Below are 19,380 nucleotides of genomic sequence, written 5' to 3'. Positions count from 1 at the left end.
CCAACCCAGTCCCATGTCCACCCCAACTCAACCCCATCCCCATCCCAACCCATTCCCATCCCCAACCCATTCCCATCCCCATCCCATTCCCAACCCAATCCCATCCCCGTCCCCATCCCATTCCCAACCCAATCCCATCCCCATCCCAGCCAAATCTCGTCCCAACCCAATCCCATCCCAACTCAATCCCATACCCAACCCAATCCCATCCCCATCCCATCTCCTTCCCCATTCCATCTCCTTCCCCATCCCCATCCCAACCCAATCCCATCCCATCCCCGCCCGTCCCCCGCTCCCTCCCGCAGGGCACCCGCCCGAGCTGCCGCTCCCCGGCTCCGAGCGCGTCCCGCTGGGCTTTGCTGCCCTCCAGCGAGGGAAGAGGAGCTGGGAGACCTCCAGAAACCCTCCCGGCGTCCGCCCCGGGGGAAGCGGCTCTCCGGGGCTCGGTGCGGGGGCTCCGGCGGCCGCTGCCCGACAGCCCCGCTCCTGCATCCCCCCCCCCGGCCCTTCCCCCGGCCCCGGTTCGGGAGCTGCCTGCGGGAAACACCGGCAAAGCCTCTGCTCCTCCCGCCGGGGCTGTTCTGCCCTTCCCTGCCCGGTCCCGGTCCCGGTCCCGGTCCCGGTCCCGGTCCCGGTCCCGGTCCCGGTCCTCCCGCCCCAATAAACGCCGCTGGCTCCATCCGCCGCCTCTCGTTCCTCTCTGGCCGCTCGCGGGGGCGAGGGGGGGGTTTGCAAGGGGCTGGGGTACCGGGGATGAACCTCTGCGGAGTGGGGGGCTCCCCAAAAAACAGCCCCCCCCAAACCTTCTGGGGGTGGCCCGGGGGTGAGCAGCCCATAGGGAAACACTGGAGCCTCGGGTGTGGGGTGGGATGGGGGGGGGGGGGTGGGAGGTGGTGGGGCTGAATGGGGGGTGTGGGATGTGGTAGGGTTGGCATGGGAGGGTGGTGGGGGTCGTGGGGGTGGTGGGGGGCCACACTCATCAGGACAGGAGGAGCACCAGCCCCAGATGTGCCTGTGGGGCGGTGCGGGGTGGGGGGGGGGAGCTGCACCGAGCAGCTCAGCGTGTCCCCGGCGCAGCCCGAGGATGGGCAATGTCCCTTCCTCCGCGACGGTACTGGGGGAAACTGAGGCCCGTGCGATGGTGCTTGGTCCGGAGGTGTCCGATGCACCGCTGCCGGCTCCGGCACCGTCTTTCTGCACACCCACGGCTCTCCCCACCGCTGTGACGGTGACCGGGTGAGACCTTGGCAAAGCCATAGGGAGGCAAGTGATGCCCCGTGGAGCCTGTGGTGACCAACAGATGTGGCAACTTGCTCCTGGAAGGTGGTGGCCGGGCTGGGGACCATGGACTCCTCCTCCTCTCGCTGCTGCACCATCCTGGCCTGCTGAAGAAGGAGAAATGCTCCAGCCTGCTGAAGCCAGGGGAGAAGAAGAATTTCAGAAGAAAAAGAAGAGTCCTTTACACTTACACCTGGCTCACAAAATTAAAAAAAATAATTCAGGGACGTATTTGCTGTGACACTAATAAAACAGTCTGGGGGCACTGCTGTACCCCCGGGGCCCATCCTGCCTGCATCGGGTGTGCTGGCGCAGTCCCAGCTGCGGGCAGTTGGCATCATTTTTGCTCCGGAGATCACCAGCCGTGTGTCCATCTCCCCTCCCTCCACCCGCACCCCCGGCCGGCAGCAGGACCCAGACGAAGCCAGCAAGCGCTGGCACACGGACCGAGGGCAGCTCAGGGTGCACGATGCTGTTTATTGATATCAGGCAGCAGTGAGATAGAGGAACCGGGTACCGGTGGGAGGGTGCCGGGGCCTTGGCAGAGCCTGGCGAGGGGCAGCGGTCCCCCCCCGCCGGCATTGCAGGAGGTGGAAGCGGAGCAGAGCTCAGAGAGGCTGCGCGGGCTGGGATGCTGGATAGGGAGAGGGGCTTAAGACACTGAATGGGTTTTACCCCCGCTCTGTACATGAGTCAGAGTTTCCCAAAGGCACCGCTCATCCCAAAAAGCAGCAGGAGATTTTTGGGAATGTGGTCCTGTGGGGCATGTTGTCCTTGGGGGAATAGTGCCCTAGGAACTGGGGTGGGCTGGCAGGGAAGAGGAAAGCTGTGCTCCCCGCAGAGCATCCCTCCCCACATGGACCTTGGCGAGGCCCCTGCTCTCCCCTTCTGCAGGGGGCAGGATTACACTGCGAGAGGGTGACATCGGGGGAAATACTGCTGATGGTTAGTCAGCTGGTGACTCAAGGAAACCCTCAGCCACTGTCCCGGGGGTCTTAAGTAGGGTGGTGGAAAGGCTTCAACAGGCTGGAGCCAGCGTGTCCATCGTAGTATCGTTGCTGCATGCAGTGTTGTCTTCTGGCTCCTCAAAGACCTTCCGGAAGGCGACCTGGAGGGACACCAAGGAGCATTGCCTCCGGCAGCTCCCCACCAAGAAGTAGATGAAGGGGTTGATGCTGCTGTTGATGCAGGCGAGCAGGAAGACAACCTGGGAGAGCACAATGGTGTAGCTGAACTGCTGCAGGAAATTCCAGATGCTGAGAGGAAGAGCGAAGAGGAGGAAGAAGAGGACGGTGAGGAAGATAACGATGTAGAGCCTCCAGGGTTGGCGCTGCTGGGAGCCACACTGGACCTTAATGAAGAGGATTGTGCTGCAAACGACCATGGGTGGGGCAAAAATAAGGAAGTTGAGGACGTACATGGAGATGAGAGCCATCCGGCAGTGCTCGTGCTCGTGCAACAGGCAGAGAGAAGTCACTGCAGCAATGACAGCGATGGAGAGGGCCCAGAGCAGGGCACACACCACGGTCGACAAGCGCTGGGGGCGGCGGCAGCGGTACCAGAGCGGGCAGAGGATGGACGCGCACCTCTCGATGCTGATGGCCGTCAGGAGGTACAGGCCCATGTTGTAGGAGAAGAGTGAGAGCAGGAAAAGCGACCTCAGGTACATCAGGGACGCAACAGTGGAGCAGAAGACATTCTCCATCATGTAGAGGAGGGATGAGGTGACCATGAAGAGGAGGAAGGTGAAGTCGGCGACGGCCAGGTTGAGGATGTAGACGGTGATGGAGTTCCTGCGGATGCGGAAGCCGAGGAACCAGAGGACGGCCCCATTCCCCACCAGCCCGCAGAGGCAGATGAGCAGCGTGACCGTGTCTACGGCCGCGTCGGTGACGTCTATCCTGCACGGGTCTTCTCCGTCGCTGGTTGGCGTGGGTGGTGCGCTAGGTGGGACCATGTGGTTCACCTCCATGGATGGATGCTGGGCAGGTAGTGGGATGTGGTTCCTGGCTGCGGTCAGAACGGACGGGGAGTTAGTGGCTTGGAGAAGCCGAGGCTGAGCCCGGTGGCCCCTTGCCAGCTCCCTGCACTGGGAAGGCATCACTGGAGGGCAAGCGGGACATGCTGGGGAGGGGAATGGTGGACATTGTGGGGTGGGAGAGGGAGACAGGAGGGGAGGGAGAGGGAGGTTCACCATCAGAAGCAAAAGGCAAGTGCAGGGCAGTGGGGAGAGGACATGGGGAGAGCGCTGCCGGTCACCGGGAGAGGGTGGGAGGGATGTAGCTGCTGGCAGTGGATGCTGGAGGAAAGGAAAGTGGGGGGTAGGTATGAAGGAAAACATCGCGCTTAACTGTTAGCTTTGGTGAAGCAGCAGGCAAGGGCTGTCTTTCCAGCTGGGCTCGGGCTAATCAGCGTCAGTGTCTTGGCATCTCACGCTCCTTTTGGATCCATATCCTGAAGCGGATCCTCCCAGGACAGTTGCATGAAGAAAAAATCTCCTAGTCACCACGAGGTCCCTGCACTTGTCCCACCGGCTCCTCTCCGTGCCCTCTCCCCGGTGCACCCCTCGGCAGCGCGGGCGCTGCCCCCGCCAGCCACAGTGGGATCGCGGGGGAGTTGGGAATGGTTTTGTAACTGCGGCTACGTCAGAGCTCTGCTTCCTTGTTTTTATTTATCTTGCTCTTTTTTTGCCACAAAGGAAGTGGCTATTGCCAGAAACTCCACAAGCAGAACTTTGTGAATGGGTTTACTTCTGATTAGAAACACTCCACCCCAGATAACGGCCTGCTCACTGGCTGCCTTCCCTCTCCTGGCAGGGTTCTGCCATTCTTTATTTCTCCCTTGCCTGTTGCAGGGCTCCCCGGACCTCAGCACCCCCCGGGGGGGCATTGCCCCTCCAGCAGCAGAGCGCGATGCTGGCGATGCTGAAGGTGTCGGCGGGGCTGATGGTGCCGGTGATGCTGGCAGTGCCGCTGGTGCTGGCAGTGCTGGCAGTGCTGCTGGGGCGGCTGGGTGCTTCTTAGAAGCAACTCCCCTTCTGGGAAGAGGACGGTGATCATCGCCAAAACCTCACCTGGGCCCAAGGAGCACACCTTCAAACCGGAGCCAAGAATTAGCATTTCTTGTCAGTCTAAAGCGAGCTTTGACAGCCCAGTTGAAGGACAACAATCAGTTGTTTTCAGCCAGGTTACAACGATACTAGCACTTACAGCCCAGATTAATTATTGCCAATACCCCTTACTAATGCAATGAAAGCTATTAGAGACCAGATTTTGGGGTGCTGTTCTCCCCCTCCCAGCGGGCCGTTACAGTGAGCTGCAGCCCTCCCGGCACTTCACCAGCGGCACATCCTCCTCCTCCTCAGTCTTGGGAACGCTTGTGGTTGTTTTCACATGCTCCCACCCCTTTGGTAGCCCACACACCCCGGGCTGCGGCTCCTGAGACTGGCCTGGATGTTGTTAAACCCTCCTGTGGCTCACGGCTCCTGCTCCGGGCCGAGCAGAGCATGTCCTTGGAGGCACTTGCCCCCCCCATGCCTGGTCTGGCCACACCGTCCCCCAGGCAGGTCCACGGGCATGCCGAGCTCCTCGCAGCCACTGCACGGCCTGCAGAGGGCTTAATGTTATAGCCGAAGTGTTTTGCGCAATTAACAACCTTGGCGTAATGATTAAAATGACAACGGTGGGCTGGAAAGTGAGGCTTGCAGTTGCCTCGGCTGTGGAAGAGTTTCTCCAGAGGCATCCCTTGCCACGAGGAGTGCCACAGTGCCCTTGCAACTGGGAGGCACTTTTGGCTTCTCTCCCGGCTGACTACCTGGTTCTTTGCTGCAGTAGCCTTCAGCTGCTCTAAAACATTCTGCGAATGCTTAAAATTGACTCCCAAAGACACAGGATTTATCCCATTAACAATTCCAGTTTTAGCACTTTCGGTAAGGGCAGAGTCGTTTCCAAGGGTTTTGTATCAAAGTCACTTCATATCAAAGTCCCTTCCTTCAGCGGGGGCTGTATTACGAAAGCAGACCCCGTCAGCCGTGTTTCGTGTGAGAAGCTGCACGGGCAGAGCCCATCGCTGAGCCACGACCCCCAGGGATTCTGGCAGGAGCTGCGGGATTCTCCCCAATCCCTTCTCCTCCTGCATCCCCCAGCTAAATTCATCAACCTCATCCCAGTTTCCTGAAGGTGGGCAAAACCACCGTGGTCCCTGCAGCCACCTCCGTTAGGCTTTGACGGGGCTGCTTTCCAGTTTGCAGAGTAAGAAGGGAAAGAGCATCTTTACTGCGGCACTCCTGGGCTTCGGACTTGGAGTGGGATGGACAGGGACAGCCTGGGAGCAGGCACATACACGTGTGTGTCTGTAGCACTGTGCATCAGCAGCGTCCAGAGGATTTGTGAATGAAACCTCCCACTCATGCTTCAGGTATCTTAAGCATCCAGAAATGAACTATTCCAGCTGTCTTACCAAATCGTTGTGTGCACATACATCTGATTTCTTAGAATTTATGTTTGTTCCCAAAGAGATCATTGTGTGCTGACTTCAAGGTTCTTTTCTGGGGTTTTGTCTGTTTGTTTGCTTTGTTTTTAAGGCTAAATATAGCATTCTGAGTAACTGTGAGTTCCACTGGAGTGCTTGACAATACCAACCTGCGGGAGTGGGGAGGAAGCCCTCTATTCCCTGGCCACTAATTACCTGGGCAAACTGGCTGCAACCGAGCTAACCTCAACCCACTTTCAGCTCATCAGTGCTTCCATTCACCTCCCTCCAGCCACTCAGCTGGGAAATATAGATAAATATATTGCAACTGGCAGGAGACTGGGAATTCCCTGCTACACACAGGGAGGGCAGCTGAAAACATCACTGTCTTTTCAAATCAGCACACAGAGTTCATAAAGAAATGGCCAGTTCATAAAGAAATGGCCATTTTATTCCAATGAGGTTTAGTGAAGCAGATGGAGACATTAGTTTGGGGATGATAGGAAGCTGTTTTCTGCCTTTTGTTTTTTTGCTGAGTCTCTTCGTTTACCTGATAAAGTGCATATGAAGTGAGAATCTGGTTAGGCTGAATCTTTGGTGTGTTGGTATTCTCTGTAGGTTCTTTTTTACAATAAAGGATTTTGCTAAATAAACTTCAAAACCCCAAAACCTCCCCAAGTCACAGGCGGAGGAGCCCCGTGCAGCAGTGCTGCTGTGCAACACCCTTTCCTTCTTGATTTTTTGGGGGGGTGGGGGGCTTGTTCTTCTTTTGTTATAGGGGAAAGAAGAAATGGATTTTATCTTGTACCCATTTAACCTCTTCCACTGAAATGGCACAATCATCAGCCCCACGATCTACACTGTCGCTGCTGGGGGTGGGAGGGATGATTCATCTGAAGATGGGACAGCTCCGGCGAGAGGCCACTGGGCTCTGCACGATCCTCACGGCCACTTCTTTCAGAAAGGGGAATTCTCCTCGTCATAAGTTTCTTGTCATAAAGACAGCCTAGTGTGGAAGGGCACGTACTGTAACTAGCCTTTTACAAAGTTTACAAAAGGCAGCAAAATTAAATCTGAATATCATAACCTGCGACTGTGTTTAACATGCTCTTACATCTCAGGGAACAATCCTTTACACAAAACAATGAATCCTCTCATTTTGTGCAATTCAAGTCAATTCTTAATAGCCAGCGTTACATCCTCCGAGCTTGAGGGAACGGCTCCCTTCTCTTGTGACTTAGTGGTTTTCGATTTTTCTTTTCTCTGTGTGCAAATGCTTAAGGATCTGTGCCGTTTCTTTTCAATCAAGGCCATGCCATGCATGCGAGCTACAAAGTATTATTAATTAAAAAAAACTCAGGGGAAGAGTCATCCAGGAGCTTCCTGATCGCTCTCATATCGGTAGGTACCTTCCCTCCTACAAGTGCAGACATTGGTGCTTGCAGGGCCGGAGATGGCTTATTAACACTGATTGGTAAGATTTTGCAGCTGACATAGAGTTTTCCTCCAGATGTCTATTTTTATCGTAAGAAAACAGACCTTAAGCAGGCAGCATCACCCCTCGATTGCACAGAAATGTTTTCAGCCTTTTGCTGAAATCGATTTGTGCTACATCTCTGCAAATGGACTTCAGAAGCGCACACCGGGGTTTTCTCAGCCCCCGAATGCCGGCACAGCTCACATCTCCCCAGCTGCTTCCACAAATTCGTGCCCAGCGCTGGGAGCTCCTCGGGGCAGAGGCTTCACATGGTCACCCCTGCAAGATTCATACCCTGGGGAAAGCCAAAATAAAAGCAGAACCGTATTTGGACAAGTTTCACTGAGAAAAAACTCCTGGGAAGTGAGAGCTGTTGGGATGCTGTCGTGCCATTCACAGCTATGGATGCTGAGATGGGTCTCACCCGGAGCGGGGCACAGCTCCGGTGCCTGCGGGCTCTGCCTTCTCAGAAGGAGGAGGATGGATGGTGAAGCACACCCTGCAGCCGCAGAAGCTGGGAGGTACCATTCCGCAGACCCACGCTGATTCACACCGGCTGAAGCTGGATTAAGAAAGTACAGGGTCATGCTTTCCCTCCGGCCCGTGGAGATCTGACTGAACAGAAGCTTTGGGAGCAACGGGGACACGGAGCTGCAGTGCAGCTACATTGCATTTAACACAGCCTGTTACTGCCAGGGCGGGGCATTTTTAGCTAATCCTAAGATTGCTTTAGCAAGATCAAGCTACCTTTGGGTTGATTTTTGCAGGGACTGAAGGAGAAGACCCGCAGCAGCGCTGGTTCTGAGCTGGCAGGGTGTTATCACCCACGGTCCTGCAGCGGGTGACTATTCCCAGCCAGCCCAGCGCATTTCTCTGGCAGGCGGGGGCTTCCCAAAGGATGCCACGCCGGGACACCCTGCCCATTCCTCCACGGCCAGAGCAGATGCTGGGAGTGTGCGGAGCGGGAATTTGGAGCAAGCCGGCCCAAAGGACTTGTGGTTGGAAGGACATTTGGGGCAAAGGCAGGCAGAGCTGGCGATGGCAGCGGTAATTATCGCGAGCTTTGGCAGCGTTGTTATTCACTGGGACACTTGGAAGCTCATCACTAAGAAACTTGAATTTTTCTTAGGCTATTTAAACAATCCTGGGTGAAAGGATTGCCCTTTGTTATCGATCATATATTTTTGTTACTACCCTGTTAGAATTGTTTATAATTTTGTTCTAAATTCTTATAATTGTATGGGTTCTCTTTGATTGCTGGGTGGGTTGTAAGATGTTTCTGCTGGGAAATAAGTCCTTTTGCTCAAACCCTCCCCAGCAGCGGAGCGTGAGCTGCAGGCAGAGGAATGCCGATTAATTAAGTTCAGTTCACACATATGTTCCTGTGGTTTGGTATTTTGTCCAGCTGGCCCTGGATATGGCAGAGATGGTAAAAGATCATCTCCAACTCTGCTTTCTGCTTTTTTTGTTTTTTTCCTGGGATCATAGTGATCTAAAAGGGGATACAAAGCAAATCAGAGAGTCTTCCAGGGAAAAGTTGATCAAGTCTTTTCCACGGTGGTCCTGGGAAGGAAAGGGTGATGTGCAGAAGAGATGCTGCGAGGCGGTAGACCGTGCTGTCCGGTGAAACCCAGCCCAAAAGAAACGCATCGGGTCCCTGTGACAGCAACCAGGCAAAACCCTGGTGTTTGTAAAAAGAGCTCACTCCTGGGTCTGCCACGGGGGTTATTTCTGAGCACTGTGTGACTTCGGAGCGGGCAAAACTCCAAGTTTAATTAAAGACTGTGAGTTTGTTTCTTAATATTGCCCCTTCCTCCCCATTTTTACCATAGATAGAAGAAACTGAAACATTTAAAATGATGCCGAAAGGTGCCTTTAGGGACATCGATGTGAAGGAACTTGTCATCCTTGTCCCCAGCATGGCTGTCACCAGTGGGAGTTATTAACTGCCAGCCTGATGAAGAATGGGAGATTTTGGTGTCTAAGTGGCTGCCACAAGGTGAAATAAATGGGTGCCCAGTCCAATAATCATCATTGTCACTGTGCTCGTTGTCCTCGGGTGCGCCAGGACCCCTGGGTCAGGAACCATGTCCCCCGGCCTCGTGCACACCCCTGCCCGCCCGGCAGGAGGGAGCTTCCCCAAGCAGCAGCTGTCAACATTATTTATCATGTTAATAATAACAACAACTACTATTATTGTTATTTCTTTACAGCTTAATTTATCTATTATTTGTATTTATTTGTTATTTGCTATTTAATATTTGTTACTTATTAATTGTTATTGTTTATCATTTATTTACTCTTTATTCACCAATTTACTATTTACTGTTTATTATCTACCATCTACACTTTATTATTTACTATTTACTATTAGCAGTATTTATAATTTACTATTTGCTATTTATTTATCACATTAACATCATTTAACATTTAACAAATATTGAACATGATTTACAAACAATTGGGAAACGTAGCCAAATAGCTGCCAGCTGCACTTCTCCACTGGCTAAGAGCGAGCCACCAGAAGGAACCATCCCTCAGCAGCCTCTGCCTTACGCTTGGCTGGAATCTCACAGTCCTGCTTACAGGTCCTATTACTCCCTCCTTTAATCTCATTTTCTTTTGAACCCTTCCTTTAAATATAAAAAGAAATGCCTCTGTGCGGCCCCTTTCCTGGTGGTGCAGGGAGCCCACGATCCCCGGGGAAGTTGAAGTCGCTCTCAAAACCAGCTCGTGGGCTTTGGAGATGTTGAAGAGCCGGGGCCGGACGGGGCAGATTCATGCATCGAAGCTCTCCTTCGGTCCAGTTTCATTATCATTTAAATAAACGTTATTTATTAAGGAATTTGGAGGAGTCTGGGTTTCATGCCAAATCAGGACTGTTAAACTAATGTCAGGAGTATTTCATTTTCCACTTGATCAGAGTCGTGGGGGAAGCAGAGTACCCCACCAGCACGCCGCATCCCCTCCACTCCTCTGCCTGCAGCCAGGCAGGCTTTAGGATGGAGGTGCAGGCAGGACTGCAGCCCGGGGCTCTGCGGGATGCTCTCCCAGCCATTTGCATTTGCTTTCCCTTGCTCTGGGTGTCTCCAATGATTTCTTCTGAGCTATTTAATTAGATTTGCTGTACAGCAGACAAGGAAGTGGGACAGATCTCCCTGGTCCCGAAAGCGATGCTTGGAACAGGGCAAAGGGATGGAGCCGCTGCCACGAGAAGGCTCCTGCCCTGCAGACATCGCTCATGAGCAACGGTCCCCTCCGAGGACTCACCCCACGTCCCCGCAACCTCAGCAGGGTGAGACGCGAGGACGGGGCACGGAGCAGCTGCCCACCCGCCAGCGTCAGAGCGGGGCAGGTCCAGCGGTCCGTGTCGTCTCCGGGACGCGGCGGCTGGGTTCGTCACACCGTCCCGCTTCCCTCTTGCTCTCCCCACGGCATGGGGTGATGGAGGCATCCAGCTCAGCTCTTGCAAGCCGGGGAGCGATAGTCAGCGGGCGCTGTGTCCCAGCATCGTTTCCCTGGGTTGACGGGGAGCCGGTGGCTTTTGTGTGACAGCAAAGAGGAGGCATTCACATAGATGGGAACCGCGACACATCTCAGGGACGTTGCAGCCGGGCGCAGGAGAGAAGAAGCGAACGAGAAGGAAGATGATAATTTCACGCTCCACACGATGGCAGGTTTGTGAACAGGAAGCGTTTGAAGCAACCCACAGATCGGTCTGCAACGCTCGTCCCGTGAGGGTGACTCTTGGGCAAGCTGCTTCCGCCGCTCTCAGAAGTGATGACCAAGCCCTGGAACGCCTGTGTGCCCGCAGCCGCCCACCCCTGAGCAGAAACCCAGGGTCCATTTTTGCCTCCAGCTGAGGAAGAGACAGGGTGCCGAGACCCACACGGAGACTGTCGGAGGAACCTCGTCATGGAGTTACCTTGTTCCTGGAGGCCAGATCTCGTCTGGGAGAATTTTGGCATGGCAGCTTTGTAGAATATCACGTGCAAGTCTGACAGAGAGCACTGGAATTTGCAGTTCTGGGATACCAAGGCTGTGCGAGGACTCAGCCCTCACTGGACCGCCCTGTGCTTGGTGAGAGGGGTCTGGGGCTTGCCTCTGCTTCTGTTGCTGGGGCACGCTGCTCTGCTCTTCCTCGGTCTTTCCATTCTTCCCATTCACCTCCCTAGCCCTTTTCAGGGCAAATGGCTCTGTGTGCCTTTTTTTTCTCCCTCCACTCCTCTTCCAGCTCTCTGTCTGTCTCCTGCCACCCTCGGTGCAAGATTTCCCCCCCTACCCCTATCCCTACCCCTACCCCTACCCCTATCCCTACCCCTACCCCTATCCCTATCCCTACCCTTATCCCTATCCCTACCCCTATCCCTATCCCTATCCCTACCCTTATCCCTATCCCTTCCCTTCCCTTCCCTTCCCCTCCCCTCTTTTTTTCTCCGCTCAGTTCTTATGTTTTCTGGGTTGCAGATGTTGTAGCCTGTGGAGGAGGGGGGGAAGACTGAATGACCACAGGACATTCACAGTACTGAGGACCTGAGAGTCGCTAATTTTGCCTTTATCTCTTGCCTTTCCTCAGGTGAGCACAAGAGAGAAAGGAGGAAGATGGATCGACATCCCAACACCACAATCCGTACAGTGTCCCCAGCGCCTCTGGAGAGCATGGTGTATGGGGATGGACACAATGGGACCAGGTGCTTTGCAGAACACATCCCTGAAATCATCATCGGTAGCATCATGCTGCTCATCTGCCTCTGCGGGCTGGTGGGGAACGGGGCCATCCTCTGGCTCCTCGGCTTCCGCATCAGGAGGAACCCCTTCACCGCCTATCTCCTGAACCTGGCCGTGTCCGACACTTGCTTTCTCCTCTGCACATTGACTTTCCTTGTAATATATCATATGCCCATGCTCAGCTGCTTTCAGCCAGAGCTTTTGCGGGTGCTGCCGCTATTTCACTCCATGGTTCTGCTCACATACAGCACCAGCCTCTATCTCCTCACGGCCATCAGCGTGGAGAGGTGTGTGGGTGTCCTCTGGCCCTTCTGGTGCCGATGCTACCGCCCGAAATTCCTGTCGGCCATCACGTGCAGCCTGCTGTGGGCCCTCGCCTGTGTCCTTGCCGGGCTGGTGTACTTTGTGTGTGACCTGGGACACTCTGAACACTGCTGGACGGTTCTTGGAACCTTGTGCTTTCTCAATTTCTGCTTTTTCACTCCCTTTATGGTTCTTTCCAACGTGATCCTCTTCATCAAGCTTAAGCGTAGCTCTTGGCAACACCACCCGGCGAGGTTGTACACTGTCATCTTCCTCACTGTTTTCTTCTTCCTCCTCTTCGGCATCCCACTCAGCGTCCAGATCTTCCTCAACTTCTTTGTCTACATTAATTTTGTCTTTGAGATCTGCCTGTTGCTGGCCTCTCTCAACAGCAGCATCAATCCGGTTATTTACGTCCTGGTTGGCAGCTGCGGAAAGTCCAGGTTCAGGGGATCCGTCAAAGTCGCTCTTCAGAGGGTCTTTGAAGATAGGGCAGATTCCCAAGAGGTGGGTGAGACCCCTGTGATGGGAATTGCTGCCTAAACCCCTACGGCTGCAGACTGGCACCTCTGGGAGCAGAGCCCTTGCCCAGTTGGGTAAGTGGGACCGGCAGCGGATAGTCGTGCGTCTCCCAGGACACAGCCACGCTCAACGAGATTTCCAGGGGCAGGGCTGGTTCCCACCTCAAACTTATATTTAAGTTATTTTAATAAAAGTGTCTTTCATGTAACTCACTGGTGATTACAGTTTCTTCCCTTGCTGTGCCCTTGCTTGTTCTCAAAATTAAAGTTGTGACAGTCCCCTCACACTGCCCACTAGTTTATAATGCTGAATTGATGTGGTCCAGAAAGTCCTGCGCCATGTGTTCTCCTGTTCTCCAGGGTTAACACGGCCACACTCCTGGGCCCTCATCTGTACCTTGTCTGCTTCCCAGCATGGAGATTTCCCAACTCTTCCTGCCTCTACCCTCTTCTTGGACCTTGGTGCCTGATACTAGAGCACCAACCACTCACTACCTTGATCCTCAAAAGCCCCCAAGCCAGGGGAGATGATGGTGAGGAACAGAAATGATGTTTTCAGCTCCCTCTGGCTTAATGCCCTCCTGTGCCACAGTCTGACAGCAAAACCCCATCTCAGTCTGGCTGATGGAGCTGGCAGCATCAGTCCAGCAGCCAAACTTCACCCTGCCAGGGTGATAGCACTGTGCCAGGTTGGACAGAGGACCGACCGCCAGCCGGCTAGGGGCTGGTGGCTGTTGGAAAGTGCAATTCTGTGCACCAGGTGAAGAAGCCCATGGAGCAAACTGCCAGGGCAGACCCAAAAAAGAGGCAGAAATAGAGGCTGGGAAGGCTCTCACACGCTATAGCTCAAGGAGGCTGAGCTCTGCCTGCCAGATGGTTTTATTAGCTTTCCCAACACACAGAAACAACTGCTATCAGAGCCATAATATTTACAGAATGTAGCTTCCTTTGAACACATACAAACCTGACCCCGATACAAACAAATAACTGATGTCTGTAAATCTTGTGTTGGAGATCAAAATTCTAGGCACACATGCTCAGGATGGTGCCCATGAAAGCAGAAGCTGAGAAACCCTGGGTAATTCTGCTCTTTTGTCGAGCACACGGGTAGATCGGGCAGCGAGCGTTGTGTTGCACAGCATTATGCTGGTGTACCTTGATGCTTTTCCCGTCATGACCTGTTTGCACTTGAAAGGCTTGGTGAGGGGATGTGATTCTGTACCTGAGGACACAAATGCCGTGTCAGAGAGGGAGAGAAGAGGTGGTTTTCGTGTTGGGGTCCCCATGCGAGCCAATTCCCAGCAGGAGGACCCCTGCTCCCAGATGCAACAGGAGCTGTTTGCATTTGACCTTGAGTGCAGTCAGTCTGGGTAGGAATCATCTCACCTACCTTCAGCTCTCTAGGTATTACATGGACCTGTCTGAGGAAACCATCGTAGGCTGCTGCCTGACTACAAAAGGAGTGTAGAGGACAACTCAGATGAAACCCGTAACTTTTAGATGGCTAAAGCCAAGCGAGCAGCATTGATTCACCTCTCCTTAGGAAAAAAAGATTCTCCTGAAATCTTAAGTCATCTCTCCACTGTCTGTCTGTGCTCTAGTTCGTGCACAGATCTTATTATTCAGTTAGCAGCTCGATGCACGTAGTAGCATGCTTTTGGAAACTGTGTATTTGAAGGTCGAGTAGCGCTGTGAAATTGTGGTATACAAGTGGCAAACCTAGATCTGAATCAGACATAGAGGCTTTGCAGCAACTCGAAGCTTGTAGCACAGGGTCCTAAAGATACACCCCTGGAACGATAGAAGAAAAGTTCAGCCAGTTCAAAGAAATGAATATTTCTGGATTGGGGTTGCTTTAAAATGAAACGAAAGAGGAACCTGACACGGAGACAATCTGCTTTTCCCATAGGTCTAGTTTCTGAGACTCTTTTTTTTGTTAGTCATTTCCTGTACAAAGCCAAGAAAAGATTATAACCAGAACCCTGATACTGTCAAATGCAATGAAATAGTACCCTGTTTGCGAGAACTGTTGAGAACATGACCCGCTTGGCTAACACTGATAAAAGTAGTTTGTGAAAGGACCTGAGAAAGACCTCATGCGGAACACTTCACAGGCTCACCAAGACAGGCTTCAGTCCAGTTTTCCAAGTGATAATTCCGGGAAACCTCAGGAAGATCCCATCACGGGGGCGGCAGCTGGCAAGTGCGAGGTGATGTGAGTCTACAGTGCCTCTGCTGCAGTGAAGTTCTCCAGGCTGCGAGAGGAAAAAGGTCAGACTTTTCTGGGTGAGTTTTTTTTCCAGCCTAATCAGTGCCTCCCCTGTTGGTCAATTTGTACCAAATCTGATTGAGGAATAGTGGTCTCTAGGATATTAAGACCTATAAATATTGTGGAAAAAGGTGGTAGGGGAATAGTGAAATGAGTGTCCCACTGAAGGAACCCAGCAGCTTAGTAATATCAACTCTAATATCAGACACCTGAGCATCCATATCAGATCTACCCCCAAAACCACTTGCTTTTTGACATCTAGAAGGACAATCCGTTCAGCTTATTATTTTCCTCCTCCAGATCTGTGCTGTCCAAAGCCAGGAAGGAGGCATCTCCCTAGCTTTTGCTCCACCTCTCTACATGCTCTCGTGCCAGGCATGTCATACCCATCTCCCCACATCCTCTCTTCCACCTCTCCTCTCCCTCCTTTCTCTCTGTGCTCCTCCACGTGGAAGCTGGGGCATGGCTGCAAAGATCTGAAAAGCCTAGTGTGGGGGACAGCAGAGTTGCTAACACGTCTCTGTTTCGTCTCGTCCCTCCAGCTGTGCAAGGGGGAAGGAGAAGCGGCAGAGGTTTCGTAATGAACACATTGCTCCCTACCACGGAAAGAGCCGGCCCTGCTTGCTGGAGCCAGCTCGGTGGGACAGCATATAACAGGAGTTGGCATCACGGGCTGCTGGGGCATGAGGACAATCACTACAACTGGACTGACTGTGAAGCCCATCACTTGAGCAAAGTCCCTGTCACGCTGCTCATCTGCCTCTGCGGGCTGGTGGGGAACGGGGCCGTCCTCTGGTTCCTCGGCTCCCGCATCCGCGGGAACCCCATCACCGTCTACATCCTCAACCTGGCCGTCGCCGACTTCACCTTCCTCCTCTCCGTCGCCATTACCCTTGTGATATTTTACGGCCCAGAGAGCCTTTGTCACGGGCTGAGCTCACAGGACGTGACAACTGTGATGAATATCATCATCCTCTTCACTTTCACCGCCAGCGTCTATCTCCTGACAGCCTTCAGTGCCACGACGTCTCTGTCCGTCCTCCCCCTGGCCCGCTGCCCCTGCCACCGCTTGCCAGTGCTCGGCTGTGCCCTGCTCTGGGCCCTCGCCCTCCTGCTTACCGTGACCCTCTACTTCTGCCCCGCGGTGCTCACTGTCTTCATCCTGAGCTACGTCTTATCGGTGCTTACCCTGATTTTTTCTGGTCTAACCCTGCTTGCCAGGGTCTTGTGCTGTTCACAGCAATATCCTCCAAGGAAGCTCTGTGTTGTGGTCCTGCTAGCTGTCTTCTTCTTCCCTTTCTTCACTGCAGATTTTGGTTACTGGCTCTTGCTAAGACTGTTTGATTTTTCTGTTTTTGTCTTTGACGCCTCTCTCCTGTTTGCTTGTGTGAACAGCAGTATCAACCCTGTTATTTACTTCTTCGTTGGGAGCTGTGCAAAGAAGTTCACACCCTCTGTTAGGGTTGCTTTCCAAAGGGCTTTCGAAGATGTAACAGAGCCCCAAAACAGAGGCGAACCTCCCAGAGAAAAACCAGTGGAAACAGCTGTTTAAACCTCTGCAGCCCCTCCCTGAGAGAAGATGCTCTAGGGACGGAGGTGTCCCGTGAGACAAGGAAGATGGTTTCGGTGCGGGTCTGGCTGCAGCTGAATGGAATTAGCTGCGGCACAACAAAACGTGCTGGGTGGCATGGGAACTCCTGCCTGGGGTGGACACTGGACAGCATGATGAAATGCCCATTGAAACCTTTTGCTTTGAAACCTTTGCTTTGAATCTGTCCTATTCAACAGGTCTGAGCTTTCGCTGTCTCAAAAGTGAGCTTGCTTTACCCTGCGCACTATTAAAACAGAGCCACGGAGGTTCTTAGCTCCTGCCAGTGGGGTTTTTTTTGTGTGTCTGCTTAAAAGCAGAGTGCCGGTGGATAAGAAAGCTTGGCACGGCAGGGCAGAACAATTCCTGGGCAAACCCTTGCGTGTGCACCTCCAGCGGGTACCGACACGTGTGAAGAATATGTGGAGACCTCACATTCAGCGTTGTTACCAGGCAAGTAGGCATGTATTTGGGATCACGCCTGGAAGGCTTTCCCCAAAATGCATTGCTTCTGCTGCAAACTGAGTTTTATCCGCCCATCGTGTGGGTCGTCTGCACACAAGGGTTTTTGACTGGAACTGCCTCTTGTGGTTCCTCCCGCTTTTCTGGGGGCTGTCTGGATGGTTAGCTTGAGCAAATACCATTTCGCAACCGTGAGCTGAGGTCTGTATCCATTTCTGGTGTGGCTGCTCCTCATCTAGAAAAACAAGAAGAGTATGGTTAAAATGAAACAATCCAAAAAGCACAGCCCTGCCTGAAGACTCTGTAAAGACTGGATTTTCCATGTGAATGAGGATACAGGCAGAGAGAAGAAAACAGTGGACTTTTTATGGAAAAGACCCTGGTGAGGCCATGAGGACTGAATCCCTGTAGCCTGGCTCAGGCACAACCTGGGTCAAAGGGGTAGTGGCAGCACTTTCTCCCCTTCTCTCTTCCCTCCATGTCTGTCAGCCCTTGCTATCAAGGAGCTGGGGGATACACCAGCTCCCATTTTCCTTTGAACTAAGCCACCAACCAACCATTGCTTTTGAGCTGGTTTTGAGTTTCTCTGCCCTTTGGCTTGTCCCTCAGCCCAGAGCTACATGTCACCAAACAGGCTGGAATGAAAATCGATCACTTGGTGCAGTACAGGTACAGAGCCATGATAACCAAACCCATAGAACTCTCTGGTAAAAACAAGAAGCTCAGATAGGTGGTGGTCTGGGTGACACTGCAGGCAAGGGAGATCCTGGGAAGCAGGAAAAGCACACGGGAGGATCGTGGTCCTTCTGCACCTGCCTTGAGAGACTCTCCCTGGATGATGGGAGCTCTTTCCTGGACAACAGGTTGTAGCTCAGAAAGTTTTTACTTTCCAAAGGATGGGAAAATGGGAGAGAGGGAGAAAAAAACCTGCTCTCAACTATGGAAGACTCCTGCCCTGTTCTGTAAAACAACTGTTAATAAAGGCTTCTTAGATGTTTAACCTCATCATGTGTCTTCAAAGCATGACTCACCACCCATGGCTTATACTCTCACTTCTCTTTCTAAAAGCAGTGGCACGTTAGTTACCCTTGGATTTAAGGCAGTGTGAAAAGGATGGACATCTTCCCACTGTGTAAGAGGCAGGGAAATGGGTGGGTGAAATCAGGCATCCCTGCCATCTGCAAATGTGAAGACCCCTGTCAGGCTGTGTGCCTCCTCCTCGCTTTTCCCAGCAGTCTCCCAGGTGCTGGGATGCTGCGAGGTCCTTTCCTTCTGGTCTTTCCCTCTGCCCTTCCACCTTTGCCTGCACCATCCTACAAGGAGGTGCTCTCCTGGTGTGCTCAGCTGTTCCCGAGGAAAGCTTTCAGCATGTGTGGGCAGCTCCACTTTGGCTCAACGGGAGGCTTCTTACAGCGAGAGACATCTCTGCTAACTGCAATCATCCCAGAGAGATGTCATCTGCTGCCCAGGTCCCTCCCAGAACAAATGAGGAAATCTTGGCACTGTTAATAGATGGCTCATCCCAACTATTGCAGGCGCCTACCTTAGGATGAGGTGCATCATGCTCTGGAGATACCAGTCCTCCTCATAGACAAGACAGAGGCTTTAGAATGAGAGGAAATGAGCCATTTTCTGGCAGAGTTGAGTCAGCCTTGCTCTGTTCACCAGTGACAAATTCTGCAGTGAAGTCCAGTTGTTGCTTAGTCAACAAACTTTGGGGTCAGAGCTAGCATGTTGGAAACAAAAGAAGAAATCCAAATTTAATTTAGGAGTAGTAACAAAATGACGCCTTAGGTAGGTTAACTAGAAAAAGATCGGTACAATCAGGATTTTGGAGCGTACGGTTAGTCATTGAAACAGCTGTGCAGAGGAGCTGCTCCGCTCCTCCTGAGGATGGTCTGGTCCAGTACGGAGGCAGTGAAGGGCTTCCTCTTGATGCTGAAACTGGGCAACCAAAGGATGGCCCGCTCCCCGCCAGCCCGCACAGGCAGATGAGCAGTGTGATGCTCCTAATTTCTATAAAATTAAGTGGCCCATACATCTGGTTTTGTTAATTTCCATATTTCAGGCTTTTTTTGGTCATGGAGGCAGAAGTGTGTTCAGTGGAGTTACAATGAAATCTTTGCTGTGAGCAAAGAGAATACAGGAATTAGTGTCTCTGCTCTGCCAAAACCGTCTGATCTGGTAATCCCCTGCCTTGCTTCATGGCATGGCTTGGAGCCGTGTCTGGGGAGTGTTTGGTGAGCTGTGCCAGAGCAGGTTCCCATCTCAGCCTCTGCAGCTG

At 52.9% G+C, this 19,380-nt stretch overlaps 3 protein-coding genes across 3 annotated transcripts; 2 read left to right on the top strand and 1 right to left on the bottom strand.

The window, feature by feature from the left end:
• Window positions 1-1,735: 1,735 nt before the first annotated feature.
• LOC128153027 (mas-related G-protein coupled receptor member H-like) lies at window positions 1,736-4,068 on the bottom strand. The gene is made up of 2 exons (XM_052811860.1): window positions 3,630-4,068; window positions 1,736-3,288 (listed from the first exon to the last, which is right to left on the bottom strand). Exon 2 carries the CDS (start codon window positions 3,248-3,250, stop codon window positions 2,297-2,299), a length of 954 nt encoding a protein of 317 aa, XP_052667820.1. The 5' UTR covers window positions 3,251-3,288; window positions 3,630-4,068; the 3' UTR covers window positions 1,736-2,296.
• Window positions 4,069-11,066: 6,998 nt separating this feature from the next.
• LOC128152712 (proto-oncogene Mas-like) lies at window positions 11,067-13,213 on the top strand. The gene is made up of 2 exons (XM_052811297.1): window positions 11,067-11,305; window positions 11,802-13,213. Exon 2 carries the CDS (start codon window positions 11,828-11,830, stop codon window positions 12,797-12,799), a length of 972 nt encoding a protein of 323 aa, XP_052667257.1. The 5' UTR covers window positions 11,067-11,305; window positions 11,802-11,827; the 3' UTR covers window positions 12,800-13,213.
• Window positions 13,214-14,758: 1,545 nt separating this feature from the next.
• Window positions 14,759-16,920, top strand: LOC128153041 (proto-oncogene Mas-like). The gene is made up of 2 exons (XM_052811875.1): window positions 14,759-15,063; window positions 15,589-16,920. Exon 2 carries the CDS (start codon window positions 15,627-15,629, stop codon window positions 16,596-16,598), a length of 972 nt encoding a protein of 323 aa, XP_052667835.1. The 5' UTR covers window positions 14,759-15,063; window positions 15,589-15,626; the 3' UTR covers window positions 16,599-16,920.
• Window positions 16,921-19,380: the final 2,460 nt, after the last annotated feature.

The sequence above is a fragment of the Harpia harpyja genome, chromosome 16 (genome assembly GCF_026419915.1).
Source record: "Harpia harpyja isolate bHarHar1 chromosome 16, bHarHar1 primary haplotype, whole genome shotgun sequence".
NCBI lineage: Eukaryota > Metazoa > Chordata > Aves > Accipitriformes > Accipitridae > Harpia > Harpia harpyja.
This window is presented reverse-complemented; position numbering and strand designations above follow the sequence as displayed.